The following is an 18,059-nucleotide window of genomic DNA, read 5'->3' on the forward strand; positions in this document are numbered from 1 at the left end:
TTGTTGTTCACAAGTAAACTTTCATTAATTAAATTCATTCATTTCTTTTTCTTTCTTTTTTTAATCCCTCCAGGCATCTTATTAAATATACCCAATAGCAACACAAAAGAAAAATGTCAAAATATGTCTTTTATATGTTGTTTTCTAAAATAGTTTTGCAAGGATTTCTGTAACAGTATTTGTAGTGACTTTGCTTATTTGCATGATAGAATATCTGTTTATGCATTCTAGATTCCTTGCTGAGGAATATTTTTAAGGGGTGAGGGGAATTTTCTAGAAGACCCTCTTGCATTTTGTGTAATTGTAGTTTCTCTGTGTCTAAACACCCGTGTCTTTTTGTGATGCACAATTGTCTAGAAAACTGGATTGTTTGAGTTTACACTGAATTTGCTGTTTTAGAGGTTGTTAGTCTTCAAATTATCTTACATTAGCCGTCGTAAAGGGAAAGCAGCGACTTCTGATTTCAGACAAAATCACCCAAACTTTCAATTTAGCAGACCATTCATTGATGACATATTCTGAATTTTCTATAAGCATTTTCTGTCACATTTCCCAAATCTCCTAAAACTATGTGTTGAGTGTTAGGCAGTATACACTTGTTACCTTAGCAACTTAAAAGGTTGATATAATTGTTTGAGAGTAAACAATAAGGAACAACAGTGAAAGTCCTGCAGAGATTTTTTTTTTCCCCCTTGATGGCACTAAGTATACATTTAGTAGAAAAAGCAAATCTCCTTCTTTTCTAGCTGGTGTAAAATGTTGTCATGTCTAATAATTTAAAATGCTTAATTACTTTAGCTTGAACAAGTTTATATACTAAATAGGTTGCCTCTTATTTACATAAGAGCTAATTATTCACGTGGAAAAATACTAAAAGGGGAGTTCTCTTGCTGTTTAACAGAATCTAAAATTAGAATTGTAAATATAAAGTTAAAATTACACCATCCCTCCATCCACCCCAAGGTAATTCTTTAGAGCAGGTTAAGGGGAATCTACTTTTCCCCTCTTTTCTACATTTCATTATTATTTCCAACAGTATTTCTGAATGCATGAAATATTAGTCTTCATGTTGGTAAAGTTAATAGACTTCGATTTTTTGTGTGTGTAACTTTTAAGTTTACATTTCTTTAGCACCATCTAGTGGACTGAATGCTGTCTTTAATATAGAAAACAGCACTTGAACTTAATCAGACTACATTGCAGATTACAACACGCTCCAAGAATTTTTTTTATTTTAAAATATGACTGATGTATTTAATTTGAGTATAACTGAAACAGATGATGAGCAACAGCTTGGATAAAAAGGAATATTGTTAAGCTGGAATTCTTAAGATGCAAACAAATATAATAGCAGATGATATTTATTTTGCCTTCATTCTCCAGACTCTCAATCCCAGCCTGATTGATTCTCTTCTACCTATGTCGTGTTTACATTGTAAGCATTTTGGAGAAGGGATTTTCACTTGTAGTATGTTTGTATAGCACTGTGATGAGTTGGGGACTCTCTAAGTTTTTCCATTCTGTTGAGTAGTGAGGAGGGCACGCTGTCAGACTGCAGACTCCGTTTTGAATGGGTTGGTTTGCCTTCTGAATTGACCTTTTACCTCTGTTGGACAAATTCCAAGGGGGGAGCAACATAGGGCTAACCCTAAAGGGTCATTAACATAAATGCTCTCCCACTGAAATGGAACCACCCTAGACAATAAGCTCAGTCTTGCACAAAAGAACTACAGGCAGTCCCCGGGTTACGTACAAGATAAGGACTGTAGGTTTGTTCTTAAGTTGAATCTGTATGTAAGTCGGAACTGGCATCCAGATTCAGCCGCTGCTGAAACTGATCAGTTTCAACAGCGGCTGAATCTGGATGCCAGTTCTGACCTACATACAGATTCAACTTAAGAACCCCAAGCGTCCCCAAGTCAGCTGCTGCTGAAACTGATCAGCGGCTGATTCCAGGAAGCCTGGGGCACAGCAACTCTGCCTCGGGCTTCCTGTAGTCAGCGCTGGTCAGTTTCAGCAGCGGCTGACTTGGGGACGCCTGGGGCAGAGCAGCTGGGGTGCTGCTGGGTTGCTCCAGTAGCACCGCTCCTCGCTCCTTGGCACTACTGGACCAACCCAGCAGCACCCCAGCTGCTCTGCCCCAGGCGTCCTGATTCAGCCACTGCTGAAACTGACCAGCAGCGGCTGAATCAGGACCTGGGGCAGAGCAGCTGGGGTGCTGCCGGGTTGGTCCAGTAGTGCCCAGAGCGGCGCTGCAGGACCAATCGGCAGCGCCCCAGCTGCTCTGCCCCAGGGTCCACAACAAAAGCCTGGTCTGCTGGGGGGGGGGCACAATAGCTGTGCCCCCCCCAGCAGACCAGGGACACGGGGAGCAGAGCCACAGCAGCAGCGGGGAGCCGCAGCGGCAGCGGGGAGCGGCAGCGGGGTGCTGCGCCTCTGAGGCTTTGCTCTGGCAAAGCCTCAGAGGCGCGGGACCCCGCCGCGGCTGCGGCTTCAGTCCCGGTGCCCCTGGTCTGCTGGAGACCGTCTCCAGCAGACCAGGGGCACCGGGACTGAAGCCGCAGCCGCGGCGGGGTCCCGCGCCTCTGAGGCTTTGCTCTGGCAAAGTCTCAGAGGCGCGGGACCCCGCCGCGGCTGCGGCTTCAGTCCCGGTGCCCCTGGTCTGCTGGAGACCGTCTCCAGCAGACCAGGGGCACCGGGACTGAAGCCGCAGCAGCGGCGGGTTCCCGCGCTTCTGAGGCTTTGCCAGAGCAAAGCCTCAGAAGCGCGGGAACCCGCCGCTGCTGTGGCTTCGCTCCCGGTGCCCCTGGTCTGCTGGAGACGGTCTCCAGCAGACCAGGGGCACCGGGAGCAGCTTATGAACGGGGCTTTCTCGCCCCGGAGCTCGCAGGCAGCAATCCGCCACCTCGACCTCTGGGGCGAGAGAGCCCCGTTCGTAAGTGCGGATCCGACATAAGTCGGATCCGCATAAGTCGGGGACTGCCTGTAGTCCTCCCAGGTGCGTTCATAACTCAGCAACTGATCCCCAATAGGGGAGTCTGGTCACCTGATGGGGCTATTAAGGGAACTACCTGATAAGAGGGATAGAAGTTATAAAAGAGAGGGTCCCTCAACAGTCATTCCACAGGGAGAGGTTAAGAAGCGAGCAAAGATTCCATGTCTCTGATGAGACTGCAGGTGAACAGTGAGGAGAGGGTGTGATATAGGACTGCATAGAGTAGACTGGCCACTGTGTGAAGAATTTTCCAGAGTGGTGTGGAAACAGGCAGGGACAATATATAACATGGCATGAGTTAATTTTATCTAAATCTATGCACATCTGTGCGCTAAGTACAGAGAATATTGTATCTAAAATCCTGTGAACAATTTCTCTGTCTGTTGGCTTTCACTGTAAACCAGATGGCACACACTTCTGGTAGATTTCTAGAGGATGGGCATGTGCTGCTGAGGAGTTTTGGAAGAGACTATATTCATTTCAGGGCTGAAGCAATTGGATCAGGGATGTCCCTGCCTCCAAGACGAGGGGGTCAGATGTGAGGCATGAACCTGAAAGTGTATCTAGGGCAGAGATGGGCACAATATGGCCCATAGGCTGGATCTGGCCCATCAAACTGCAAGATCTGGCTGTGACCCAGTGGGAGCCTTAACCAAGCTCTCCCTGCCTGCCCTGCTCCTGCATTGCACTCAGAAAAGCCAGCTGCGGGGCCATGTGCATCTGTGAATGCTGTGGGCCCGGGGGGAGGAAGAGGCTTTGTGCACTGCTCCCAGCACAGTCTCACAGCTCCCACTGGCCAGTTTTCAGCCTAGTATCTGTCCCTGCTCCCCTTGGGCTCATAGTGGCCTGTGGTGGCATGGAAGGCAGGGAGCCTGGCTGAGGAATCTGCTGGGCTGCTGGCTGAGAGTCACCCAAGTAAGCGCCAGAGCCTGCCACTGGCACCCCAGCCACCCTTCCCTCTCCTCCCCCAGTCCTGCCTCCCTCCCCCACACGCCATATATCCAAAATGTAACCGTACCGGACTCAAATCGGTGTAACAGAATGACACGGATGCCCGAAGGAGGATTTACCAGACCTTTATTAATCAGCGCTGATGGCCGTCCCCTCGAGCTTTACAGCAAAAATGGCGAGGAGCGACCCCGTGCCGCTCTGTGCATAGCCTTTTGTCGGATACATGAATAACAGTTTGATTGGCTTTTACATTTCATTGGTTAAAGCACAGCAATACATTATTTCTAACGTTCACGATTAACATTCCAGTAACTGGGGAGGGGTACTCTTATCTTATGCCTATGTGCGGTTTTACTCTGCCTGCTTGTGCCTGTCACAAGTTAGAAAATGTGAAATACAGCTTCATTCTTGCTCACAGGCTAGTGAGCCCCTAATTGCTGTTAGGCTAGTTCTTTATCTTTTTCGGGCAAGGGGCAAATTCCACTACAAAACCCTCTGCATCCCTGCTCCTGCACCCCAGTCCTCTGCCCCAGATCACAACTGGTGATGTTTGAGTGCTTACTGGTTAATGGTGTCGGTTAAACTCAGCAAAGCCACCTTCTCATGAGTGGGCTGGCAGAGGCTACGCTTTTATACTGCAGAGAATGTCAGCAGTTAAATGGTTATCCTCATACATGATTTTTAACATCTGTAGTCACAATCTCCTTGTTCAAATTCCCTTCCAGATCCCACACCCCTCCTATACCTCACTCTCTTATACCAAGCTCCATTCTGCACCCATCCTAGACCCTTTATCACCTCAGTAGCTATCCTGGAAGAGTGCAGCCCTTGACCACTTACCAAATTGTTGACATGCCTTTCCCCCTCCCCAGTAAAAAATTATTGCCCGCCCCTGACGTAGACGACCAGAGCCAGGAATGGTGCCTAAGAATTCAGCATTTAGATGCCCTTTATGCAGCCTGTTGCAGGGGGAGCTCAACCACATCTGTGAAAAACACCTATCACACCAGGGATCCAGTTTGACTGTGGCTTTTAGGAGTTGTTTACACTATACATGTTCAGAGCTAGCCACAGTAGTAGTAATATACTTTCTGACATGCTTACTCAGGCAAAATCCCCATGAGAACCACTCTGAGGGTACGTTTACACTGCAACACTATTTTGGGATACCTCTGGTAGCCTGCATCTTTTGAACATGTCTGCTATTGCAAAATACCATCACTATTTTGGCATTCCTGTAAACCTCATTGCACGAGGGATGGCTATGTAGATGCACCAAATTTTGAAATAGCCTGTTTCAAAAAAGAATCGAAATAAGATACGCAATTTGCTCATTTTGAGCAAAGGGTGTAGTGTAGATGCACCCCAAGTCTGCCTGAGTGTAAACTGTGTAAGAACTTCAGTATCCAACCCTTTGTGAGTACATATTTTATTTTATTTTATTTTATTTTTTAACTATCCATCTCTCTGGGGTGAGGGCATACGGCTATCCAAGATGTACACATGGGAGGTGGAATGTCAGCCAATTCCAAGTCTCTGAAAAACACTCCTCTGGCCCAGGGAACTGTACTTTGGGAGAGGGTAAGTGAGGGAACAGGTACATCATGAGCATCATTTGGCCTTGGCGGGCATGATGAATCTGCTGCAAAAAGAAATGTAGTCAGTGGACGTATGAATTTCTTGTACAGCCCAGATTTACCATCAGCTTCCTGTGGCTCCTTAAATAAGGTTCCTGGTTCAGCCACAAGTTGAAGTCTTTGCGAAGCAAGGAATTCCCAGGCCTGTGTGTAGCCACAAGACTAGGGATGTAAGTAGCTAGTCAACTCGACTAGTCGCTTCCCCTTCCCCCTGCTGCCTTATTAAGAGAGAGGTAGAGAGGGGGAGCAAGAGCTGGTCCTTGGTACTGGGGGGAAGCAGGTTAAAAGCCAGTTCCTCCAGTACCGTCTCCACAGGGTTCTTGCTATATTTCAAATGCAGAAGCACCATGGAAGCAGGGAGCAAGCGGGGGACTCGAGTAGACCCCTGCTGGCCCCATGCTCCTTGTGGCACCTCCACCTTTGAAATGTAGCAAAGAGCTGGCAGGTCTCATGCTATGTTTCAGAAGTGGAGGTGTCCTCAGACTAATCAAATAGTTGATTCAAATTACATCAACTATTTGATTAGTTGATTAATCTAAATTTAACATCCTTACAGGAGACCACTCACCCAAATCCCTGGGTGTGGTGGATGGAACATTTGAAGGCAACTGCACCTGTATTAATCCCTCTGAAATCCAGAAGAGGCACTTGCTCTCAAGCTGTGGCCTCGCCTGTCATTGTCTGTGTCTCTCTCTCTCTCTCTCTCTCTCTCTCTCTCTCCATCCTGACCAGAATGTTTCCCTGCCTGTATTGTGAATTCCCCAGCCAAGGGAATATACCTAAGCAGACCTGCTTTAGTATTCTCCTCAGATATATTAAATAGTAAAATTACCACAGTTAAGATACCTACTGCTTTTTCTAACTAAGCACATTTATTCTTAAGTAACGGTATTATGAGAAAAACAGCAAGAATCCTACACTCCCTGGCGCCAGCAAATACTCTGGCTAGTGAACAGTCTATCAAACCCCACATACAGGTTTTCCTGAGGCTACAAGTTCACAGCTTGTTTTGCTCAAAACAAGAACAGACATGATTCCATGTGTCCCTTCTCTATTCAGTTTGAGGGGTTTAGAGCTGTCCAGTAACAGGTGGTGAGCAGACCAAAGGTCACCCCCACAGGACTAAGCTTCAGAAGATTTAGTTCTTGCACAACAGGAGTAGTCGAATTTGCATAGCCCTCTTAGAGATTTCCAGGGAAACCAATTTCACTTCAAAAATGTTGTTGTAGACAGAGCAATCTCAGGATATTAGAGACAAAGGTGGGTGAAGTAATTATTACCCCTACAGTTTATTACAACAATAAATAACTCCCTAACAACACCTCCCTCATCTGCTTGCTTCTCTACTTTTCCTCCCTGTGATGGAAGGGTGTTACAGGCCACTTCATCTGGAATGGTGCCTTTATGTATGTGTGATTTATTTGTGCTACTGTAAAATCTCAAGTATAATGCGCACTTCCCCCCCCCCAAGTTTTTAAGGATTAAAACTGGGGTATGCATTATACATAGGAGGCAATCTGTAAAGTTTTTACCTAACCATCTCCGCCAGGCTCCTGGACAAGGGAGCTGCCCCACCTGCCGGCTCCTCACCTTGTCCGGGAGCCTGGCTGACCTCGCGCCTGCCGCGGGGGGCCCCCTGCCTAGCTGAGCTCGTGCCTGCCGCGGGAGCCCCCTGCCTAGCTGAGCTCGCGCCTGCCGCAGAGGCCCCCTGCTCAGCTGTCGGTGCACCATTCTAAGCAGGGGGCCGCCACGGCAGGTGCGAGCTCAGCACGACGTGCCAGCAGCTGAGCAGAGGCCCCTGCAGCAGGTGTGAGCTGCTTGGTTAGCCGTCAGGAGCTGGTGGGCGGGGCAGCTGGGCGGGCGGGGGGGGGGGGAGGAGGAAGGGGTCCCGCATCAGGTGTGAGCTCAGCCCGGTGCATGAGCAGCTGGGCAGGGAGCAGGTTTCAAACTTTGCTGCTGGCTCCCCCGTGCTGCACGCGCTTTTCCAGGGCGAGCCTGCAGGTGGGAGCGGGATCATAAAATCATGAGTATGATGGGGGTGCGCATTCTAGATAAGAGCTCAGTTTATTCCAGAATTCTGACGTTTAAAAGGTAGGTGCGCATTATACTCGAGATTTTATGGTATACGCTCTGTTCCACCTTGTACCCAGACCTGAAGAGCTCTGTGTATGCTCAAAAGCATATTTCTCTCTCCAACAGAATTTGGTCCAATAAAATATATTACCTCAATCACTTTGTCTCTAACTTTAAAAGTTCATTCTCGTCCCCCCCGAATTGTTTCAAAAAGTTCTTTTAAGCTCATAACACTTTGCCTAGACGAGTGACACGTAGTCCCACAAGAACATAAACATTTGCATCTTCAAAGCCGTGACCTCATGAGATGCTTAGAGCAGGTCTCTACTGCAAATTTGTTTCCATACAGCTGTGCCATTGTAGCACTTCTGCCAGCTTAATAACTGCTGCTTCTCAAGAGGCAGTAGCTATGTGGGAGAAGCTCTCCTGCCAAGGTAGCACTGCCTACATGGGGGTGTAAGGTCAGTATAACTGTCATGCGTGCGGGGGTGAATTTTTCACATTGCGAAGTGACTTAAAAATGCCAAAGTAAGAGAGTAGTATAGACCTGAAGATGAAACTTAATTTGCTAACGTTTACATTAAGTCTGTAAGGTTCATGAAATTGCCATATTTGTCCCAGTGGGTAAAACCCATCCTCCTTCAGGGCAGAGAAAAATCTGGGAAGAATATTGAAAAAAGACTTGCTAAGGTTCTTTCCTCCCTAGATATCTGTACTATTTTTTTTCCATGGAAGGGGGTGACGCAGACCTGTATAATTTGTCTTGGTTTATAAGAAGAGTAGCAAAGAGTAACAACAGTGCTGCTATTGCGATTTTAAGTTGCTACACTTTTAAAATGTTTTCTTTTTTGTTCACTTGTGCTCTGCATATCTCTTTCCATTTCACTCCTTTTAGACAATGAAACTCTGCTGATCAATTTCACTTTGAAATTCCTATGTTCTAATACAATTGTGCTGGAGTTAGTTCATATCTAAACCATCTGTTAGAGACAAGGTAATATCTTTTATTGGACCAATTTCTGTTGGTGAAAGAGAAACTTTCAAATTACACAGAGCTCTTCTTCAGACCTGGGAAAATGTGTTACAGCGAAATGTAAGATGGAACAGATTGTTTAGCTTAAGTGGTGAAGAAGTAATATCCTGGACTGACATAGCTACACCTGTATTGCATAATGCAAAGGAATTTTATTTTGAATGTAGGCTGTCCTTATTTTGATATTGTGTGGCAACATACTCCCTGCTGCAGACAGAACTAGCTGAGTTTTCAAATGGGAAAGATAAACATGTTTGTGGTATTTTAAGGCCACAAAGTTTGATACAATATACAGACCGCCCTCTCTATAAGTCCAAGGTAAGTTCCAAAAACATTGGACTTATAGCGAAACACCTTAAAGTGGGGATTTTTTTCCCCACAGCTCACTCACTTCCATTTGCGCAAATTGTTTTGTTTTTGTTGTTTTTGTGAGGGAGTGAAAGGGGTTGGGTTTTTTTGGATTTTTTTTTCTTTTGCATGACTTAAGAGTGGGTGATGGGAGGACTCTCAATGCATCAGTTCCTACAAGCATCAATTACTTTAGTGCAGAACCATTGTATACCGGGATGACTTACAGCGTGGATGCCATTGCAGCCAGTATCCATAGCCTTTTTTATATATGGTCTTCCAGCTGAAAAGGTGAAGTTCTGTTCTTCAAATCCACATGGCTTCCACTAATTGCAATAGGACATGAGTTCATAAAGGCCGTGAATATTTATGTAAGTGTATTTAATGTACTGAATCCTATTTTATTAAAATCATTTAAGGATTAATCCTTATGCTAGAAATATCTCAGTACAATAAGACACACACTTTTAACCTTAAACCATAAAGTAACTAGCAACTTCGAGTTCCAATAAAACACCATTCCTTTTTCTCTTGTAGGTCTTGGATTGTACACAGTAAATGCAGTATATGGAGATACCATTGTTATGCCTTGTCCTCAGGAAGTACCTAGTGAGCTGATGTTTGGAAAATGGAAATTTGTGAGTATGGCTTACCTTGAGCTTAATTATTGCCAGTATGAGTAGATTTTTTTTTTTTGTGGGAATAAAAGTGCAGATTCAAATTTACACAATTCCACTATTCTGCTGCCACGTGCAGATGAAGGTAGGTAGAATTCGTGCACCCTGTCAAGCCAAATTAAAAACATGCCAGGTTGCCTAACTTTTATTGATTTGAAAAAGCCATCCATACACATTTGAATCCTCTTAAAGCAGGAAATATTTTGTTTACATGAAGAGGGTCCCCAAGCTGGTAACTATTCCATACTGTTTCGTGCATCAGTCATTGTTTCTTTTGGGGTGGAGGTGGGGATGGAGGAGGGCAGGGGCAGATGACTGTTTTGCGGGGCCCCGGGCAGCATAACTCTGCGGGGCCCCCCCTTTGCCACGGCACATGCACTGTGGCGCCACGGCGCATGCGCGGGGCTTTTTTAATCGCGGGACCCGGGGCGGCCGCCCCGTTCGCCCTGCCCTATATCCGCCCCTGGAGGAGGGACAGGGCTGTATACTACAGAGGGCAAACTGAGCCTTACTAGAGCTACCCAGGTTCTATTTGCCTGGGCAGCTAATGGCGTGTGAAGAATGTGCTAGAAGCACAGTAGAAGAAAGCTAAAGTTGTCTTGACTCATTTAATTCATTTGTATTGGATACACAGAACAATACACAGTGAACTTCACTATTGGTAGTAAACGTCACTTTGTAGTTCATGTCATACACCATGGTATGGTTAAAAAAATATAGAGTAGATGGCAGCTTTTGGAATTATATGCAGTAATTTAATGCATATAGATTGGCAGAGGAATTATGATAAACATTATCCCCTTCCAGCTCTCTCAAACTAAAGTCTAAATAAACATTTTCCGTTCTTCTGAAAAGTCGATTTAACCATCCCCCCGATTATGATCCCCATTCCCAAAGCTGTCTTCTCACTTCCCAACACCAAAATGTTACTTGCATTGGCAGATGTTTTGAGAATTGGAAATCTCATTTATTCAAGACAGACTTGGTTTCCAGCTCTCCTGCTTTGGCGGAGAATTTCCACTTCCAAGTTTTGCCTGCTTCTCGTTAATCAAAGTCTCTTGTTCTGGCGGTTTATATATTGTACATCCTTGTGCAACAAATGTGTCTTTTAAAAAGGGGTTGGACTGCACTGAACAACAACGAAATTACACCTTCCATACAAGATACCATCATTTCCATGAGTTTAACAGTTCTTGCAGGGAAAAGGGCAGGATTTCAAGAGCTCCAGAATTTTCAAAGCCACTTCTGTATTTTGAAATGTAAACTGCAGAGTCCTGTGGAGGTTGTTTGCTTAGAGAAGAGGCTTAAAATACTTCAAATAAGCCTACAAAAGATGGCCAGAATTTTGTTGAAAATTCCTCTTCCTTCTGGCCTTCTTTTTCTAGGAAGGCAGTTGTTGCACTTGGTGAACTCTCAAACAATTTTGAGAGAGAAATCAGGCTCTTGTTTTTCATCTTTTTGTAAGATATTATCCTTTCATTGGAAGCAAGCATGCCCTTGTCAATTTCTAGACTTGTTTTATAGACTGAGAGGATATTTGTTTCTACAGTAATATTGTAGGGTTAGCCCTTCCAGGATCCCGATACGGACTTTGAATTAAGGATGTTAAAGACTAGTCGACTATCCGATAAGCAAATGTTTATCAGATAGTCGACTAGTTGATTCCCCCCCCCCCCCCCCCCGCTGCCTCTGTCTGATAGAGGCAGCAAAGGTGGAGGAAAGAGGGGTACTTCAAAGGAGCAGCACCGCACAGCTGATCCACAGCTCAGCTGCAAGGCACTGTCTCTTTGAAACACCGAGGTGGCATTCAAAGGGGCTGTGCCACACGGCTGATCCCCGGCTCAGCGTTTCAAAGTGGCAGCGCCACGGTCAGCTGGGGACTGATCCCGGGCTCCTCGTGGCATTTCAGATCGCTGATCCTGGGTTCCAAGAGGGTGCTTCCTCTTTGAAATGCACGAGAGCTTCTGCTGGGGACGCTTGTACATTTCAAAGCTGGCACGCCCGTGTGCAGTCTGGGGTCAGCGGGACTTCCCGCTGGCCCCGGACTACACACTGAGTTCTGCATTCCTCCTTTGAAATGTACAAGAGCCCCTCTTGTACATTTTGTATTGTTGTACATTTTGTATCTTGTATGGAAGGTGTAATTTCATTGTTGTTCAGTGCACTCCAACTCCTTTTTAAAAGACACATTTGTTGCACAAGGATTGTACATTTTGTACAAGAGGGGCTCTTGTACATTTCAAAGTAGGACTATGGAAGTGCCTATTGACTAGTCGAGTAGTGGATGAAAATTCCATCAACTAGTAAATTAACTGCTAGCAAATATTTCAAAACACAGCCTGCAATTCTGCCTCTTATGAATATTAATTTTCTCTATGGTAACTCTATGTAAAGTTTTGCTTTTGATATTTTCCATTTTTTTTTAAAACAACTACATGCTGATTAAAGTAAGGAGGATGTCTAGAATCTACTTTGCAGGTTATCCTGATACACACAAATAATCTTTTATTGTAGGTATATTCCCATGCTTAGATGCCTCTGGGTGCTTTTAACAAAAAACTAATTTAGAAAAAAATGTGCACAGTTTTGCCTGAAAATCCCAGGCTGGGAATTACATTTGAACATCCCTGACCAACAATACAAAATACATTAAAAACAACCGACTGAAAAAGAAACTGAAGTCTTCAGTTTAACCTTGGATGCCTCTGACACTTCATATGCCTCTGGTATGTGGAAATGTAGCTCATTCCACAGCCACCAGCCCGTGTCAGAAAAAAACCCTTCCTCATTCCATGTCAGGAATTGTACCATGGAACAGTAATCCGTTCCAGTGCATCAGGTCTAACACCCAGTATGCTATGTAGCACAACAGACTGTCCTTCAAATGACAGATCTTATGATACCTCTTTGTACTTCTGTAGCACTAGACTAAACTGGAGAATACATTCCCCTTCCTGTCTCTCTAATCCCCCCCCCCCCCCAAATCAAAACAAAAACCCTAATCCTATGAATTATGTCCATTGACGACATTTTAAGCTGCATATTGGCTGGATAGCAGTTGCTCATTGCAGATCTTGGAACATTTAAATAAAACTCTGTGTTTATGGAAAAGATAATTTATATACTTTTATTTTATTTTAGGAAACAGCAAATGACTCTCCAGTCTTTATTGCCTTCAGATCATCAACAAAAAAAAGTGTACAATATGATGACGTACCAGAATACAAAGACAGATTGAGTCTCTCAGAAAATTATACTTTATCCATCAAAAATGCAAGGATCAGTGATGAAAAAAGATTTGTATGTATGCTAGTAACTGAGGACAACGTGTTTGAAGAACCTACAGTAGTCAAAGTGTTCAGTAAGTAACAGCTAGCATAGTTAATATCTTCAATTAGGGAATTGCTGTTAAAAGAGAGATGAAAGCCAAAAGAAGAATAATATTAAGATGAATCAATGACTAACATTAGCAGTTTTCTGCAATAAAAAAGTCTAATCTGTAGCAGTTGTGTAATAGGGTTCTCTGTAGTTTTAGTGTGGATTTGAATGTTAAGTGTCCAGGCTGACACAGAGGAATTTCAGGGCTTGATCGTTTGTATGCACAAGCTACACCATTTTGTCCTTAAAATGAAAAATTTAAAAATAAAACAGATTAGGAACATTTTCACTTACTCTGTACATAAATATTTGGGGGAAAGGGAGTGGAGGGAGCAAAGAATTAGGTGATATTTTGGCAGTGATTGGTGTATGGGAGTTTAAAGAAATATATTTAAATATCCTCAAGAACATGAGGATAACAAAACTTTTAAAGGCTTAGAAACAGGATATAAAAAGCCCCAAACTCCATTTCCCCCCCCCCCCCCATCTTGAAATATCAGCAACAAAGTTGTATTATCATTATGGCTTAATGCTTGAAGCCATACACCTTACTGTTGAACACATCTGGCTAAGTTTTTCAAAAATAACAAGTAGTGCTGAGTTGCTAAATTTTTCAAGGTCCAGGATTTTCACAGACAAGTTGTTTGGCAATTTTTAAAATGGCCCCTTTAGGATTTCTCATGTAATATACCTAAAAATTAAGGCAATGAGCATGACTAGTCACTACTGAAAATATTGTCTGTAGCATTTCCTATTGTGAGTAGACTCTCTGACAACAGTGGGTTTTTCCTCCATGCCCCCCCCCCCGACCCCCTTAGTTTTTTCCTTTTGCTTCTTTGCATTTGTGTACTCAAGGTGCATGTTTTAAAGAAAGTTTACACAATGTTATGCTTCCACAGGAAGAGTGGAAAAATTAACAATATCAAAATGATTACATTTTGGCTCAAAGGAAATATATAGTCCACCAAATTTAAAACCAATGTTAGAACTCAAGTGGGGAGAAAATGTGAGGGATTCTTCAGTGTTTTTGTCCTAGTACCTTAACACAACAGTATCATTGCCCCAGTTAGTTTGAAGGGAAATTGAGAGTCAACAATAATTCACTTCCATTGTTTCAGTTTGACTGCAAGAACAATTAAATTAAGGAGAGCACAGATAAGTGTGCAGAGTGCTTGAAATAAGTGATCATTCTTTATTATGGTTATTGATCATGAAGGAATAAATATGCTGATGAAGGTGTATTATAGAGTGGATACCAAGTGTTTGAATACCAAATGACTGAATTACTATGTACAGTTCTGTTTCTAAGGACTACACAATGTTAGTTCAGGCTTGTTGCATGGCCTATACCTTTTATGTTGGCAATGGACAAACAAAGCTAGTATTGAGTGAAATCAGTACTGATTGAAACTGATAGTACTGATTGAAATTAGTCATGTGAACTAATCATGACCCCAAGAATAAGATTTAATACATGGCATGCTGAATAAAACTCTTATCAACTTCTTCAAATAATACAAAATAAATGTTTATGCTTATTTTACAATTACAACTAGCCAATTAGCCCGTCATAAGATGGGATTTTCAGGTCTCTTCTCCATGTCGGTCTTCTCTCCTGAGCCTCCGGTCTCTTGCTCTGTGTCTCTTTCTTTCTCTCCTCCTCCTCCTCCTACTGCCTCCTCCCCCGCCCCAGCTCTCCTCCGCCTTCTGCCTCTCTCTTTCTCTTCTCCCCCTCCTGCCCCTCTCTCACTCTCTCTCTCTCTCTCTCTCTCTCTCTCTCTCCTGTCTCTGTCAGGGATGCATGCTTGTCCAGGCCCCGCCCCACTGCCCTTTCGCCTCCTGCTGTGGTGCTCAGCTGACTTCTGCGGTGCTCAGCTGGGCCGCTGTGTGGGAGCAAACGGCACAAACGGCCTGCCTCTCTCTTCTACTGCCTCGCCCTCTCTCTCTCTCCCAGCTCTCGTCCGCCGCCTGCCTCTCTCTCCGTCTCTCTTTCTCTTCTCCCCCTCCCACCTCTCAGTCTGTTTCTCTCCTCCTCCTGCTGAGTGTCTCTCTCTCGCTGTCCTCCGCCTCCTCCATTCTCCTCTCTGTCTCCGCATCCTCTCTGTCTGCTCTGCTTTCCTCCTTTTGAATCCGGCGCCGTTTCCTGACGTCAGACGCACACTTGTCCAGGCCCCGTCCCCTGGTTGTTCCCTCTGGGCGGCGCTGTTGCCTCCCGCTGTGGCGCTCGGCTGACTTCTGCGCCGTTCAGCTGGGTGGGAGCAAGCAGCCATTTGGGCCCCGCGCTCCCTATGCAGCGCCCCCATGCTGCATGGGGAGCATGGACTCCAAACGGCTGCTTGCGATACTTGCTCCTGCGCTGCTTAGCTGGGCTGCTGTGCAGAAGTCAGCCGAGCGCCACGGCGGGAGGCAACAGCGCTGCCCAGAGCGAACAGCCAGCATTTTAGCGTTACAGAGTGAGGCAAATATGAAATCCCTGACCAGCCTCTTCCCCCACCTCCTTTTCCAAGCATATCTCATCCCTGCTCCTCCCTATAACAGTGCTGAGCAGCCCATCAGGGTTGTATGTGCAGCCCATGTACCCCTCTCAGCCTCCTTCCCCCTTGCCTCTCACCTACTGGGGAGTCCCACACTTGCCTATCTCTCCTCTTCCCAGCACTTCCAAGGTGCCATGAATTGGCTGATTCATGCCCTGTCCCCTCTCTTCTGCCCTCCCCCTCCCCCCAAGCTTGAATGCTGCTAATTGATTCTCAGTGTTCAAGCTCTGGGAGGAGAAACTGGACAAATGTGAATCAGCCAATTCATGGCGCTCTGGAAGTGGTGGGATGGAGGGAGGGAGAAGAGTAGGTAAGTGTAGAGCGCCCAGTGCATGAGAGAAGGGGTACATGAGCTTCCCAGCACTCCTTAGTAAAGCTTTACATTAGTGAAGCTTACATTTTAGCAAGGAAAATTCTGCATATGTAATGTGGCTGAGTTAGAGAGAAACTTTTACTGAATAATTTTGATTTTTGAGTGATTTTACAGCTTTCAAATTCTATTCATACATTTTAGCATTTAATTTCCCCAATTGGCTTATATAAAGAAAAATTTAATTTGTGGCAAACTGTAGTTTTAACTAATAAAACTTCTAAATACCTTGAATCACAGATGCTGCATAAGTGCAGTTGCTTGTATCCCAAGCAACCAAAATTCTTGTTGGTTATCTGAAACTCCCTTGTGATTGTGCTGAAGCTCAGTTTCTCTGGAGCTTGTTACCTCCTTAGTCCTGTGTTAATCAGCTGGTGCAGCTAACAAGGCATATTGGCTCATTACACTGATAACACCTGCTAATAGCCCTCATTGAATTGTTCAGGTAACAACCTCTGTGAGGTTTCCTGGTGGATCTTTTCAGCATCTTCATCTGGATGTAGATTGCCAGAATTTCCAAAGCATACTGATTCCTCGAACATTAGCTATTATCTCCTTGCACAGCTATTTGGACTCTATACCTAGCAAGCCGAGCTAATATGCTTGCAAAGCTATAAAGGTGCTCCTCTAAGTCTCTGCAGCCAGAGATAAGCAGTTTGCCGTTTAGAAGCCCCACCACCTATGCTCTGATGCTATTAAACTCTTGAGCTTAAAATTTCCTTCTGCTTCAGGAGATGAGCTTGTAAATGTCTGGCACCCAATAAATGTATGCACAGTAAATTAATCGGCTTTCACAGGTGCAAGCCTATTAGTATTCTTCCTCCTCTGCAACAGTCTCCGTTCTCAATGCTTAATATGCACTGAAAGCGGTGCTGGGAGCCCTAGCGATTTCTTTTCATTTTGTATCTGATACATCAGGCCTGGAGGTGCTGGGGCTATGAACTGTCAAGGCTAGGGTTTGAGCCCTAGCACAAATTAAACATGGTCTGTTCTGCAACTAGGCATCTGCGACTGGACCGTGCCAACAGACTCAGGTTGCTGAATTGTAATGTAAATGTTCCATCTTAGACTGCACTTCCATCTTGCAAGGTCCTAGAGCCTGGCTTTAGCCTGAGCCCAGATGTCTGCACTGAAGTTAAACAGCCCCTTTGTCCCAATCTGGGTCAGCTCTGGTTTTTTAACTGTGATGTAGATGTACCCTGAGCAGGTAGGGAGACTTCTAAGCAGCTCCTCTGGGCCATCTCTGCTGCCTCCCATGTGGGTAGACAGAGTGCTTGCAAGTAGTGAATACCCCCAGGATACAGGTGGTCCCCAAGTTATGAACACATCGACTTACGACTGTGCGTACTTACGACCAACCTCCCATTAAGCGCATTACAGCCAGTCCCTAAGTTACGAATGCGTGATCCGCGCTTACGAACAGTTACATTTAAATGAATGGAGTCCAACTTACGAACAGATCGAGTTACGACCAAGTGTTTGGTACGTAACTTGTTCGTAAGTCGGAGACTGTCGGTAGATGGTCCGTTATCTCTTAACTGAGCTCAGAGAGAGGAGAGCTGACCAAAGGGTTAGTGCTACTGATAGCCCTTCTTAAAAAGCAACCAAGTGTAGTTGGGAGGAAAGAAATTTGAAAGAAAGGGGGGAAGAAAAGGACACAGCAAATTAAATTTGTTCAGTTTATCAGATTGCTAGCAAAATTATGTAAAAGCAATACATTTTGTTTATGGGGCCAGTTTGCATGGGATGAGGGCATTTTAGGGGACCTGATGGTGATGGTCATGAAAACCTATGGTCTCTGCAAGTGTGTCTGGAAAATGGGTTAATCTGTTTGTCTTACAATAGCACACAAACACTTCTAAAATACATTCTGTTCTGTTTTCTGCCTGAGAATAACATGAGGCTTTTTGAGCCCACAGTTTTTGGAATATGGCTTTGGTATTTTATTTGCCACAGGCTAGTTGTTTAAGAATGCCAAATAAATAGTTTCTTTTATTGCTTTTGTATTTTTTTTCCTTTTTGATCTTCTGTTTTGACAAATCTTCTGAAATGCAGGAAATTGT

At 44.6% G+C, this 18,059-nt stretch overlaps 1 protein-coding gene across 4 annotated transcripts in view; it reads left to right on the top strand.

Annotated features, from left to right (window-relative positions):
* ALCAM (activated leukocyte cell adhesion molecule) overlaps nucleotides 1-18,059 on the top strand; it is a 179,667-nt gene that overhangs the window by 121,630 nt on the left and 39,978 nt on the right. For 3 of the 4 annotated variants that reach the window (XM_075907998.1, XM_075908005.1, XM_075908012.1), the window contains 2 exons: nucleotides 9,575-9,675; nucleotides 12,856-13,075. In XM_075907998.1, coding sequence (XP_075764113.1) covers nucleotides 9,575-9,675; nucleotides 12,856-13,075 — 321 coding nt within the window. Of the gene's footprint in view, nucleotides 1-9,034; nucleotides 9,409-9,574; nucleotides 9,676-12,855; nucleotides 13,076-18,059 lie in introns of those variants that run through there. The other variant, XM_075908021.1, reaches the window with a different exon arrangement.

This window comes from Pelodiscus sinensis, chromosome 1 (genome assembly GCF_049634645.1).
Source record: "Pelodiscus sinensis isolate JC-2024 chromosome 1, ASM4963464v1, whole genome shotgun sequence".
Classification (NCBI taxonomy): domain Eukaryota; kingdom Metazoa; phylum Chordata; order Testudines; family Trionychidae; genus Pelodiscus; species Pelodiscus sinensis.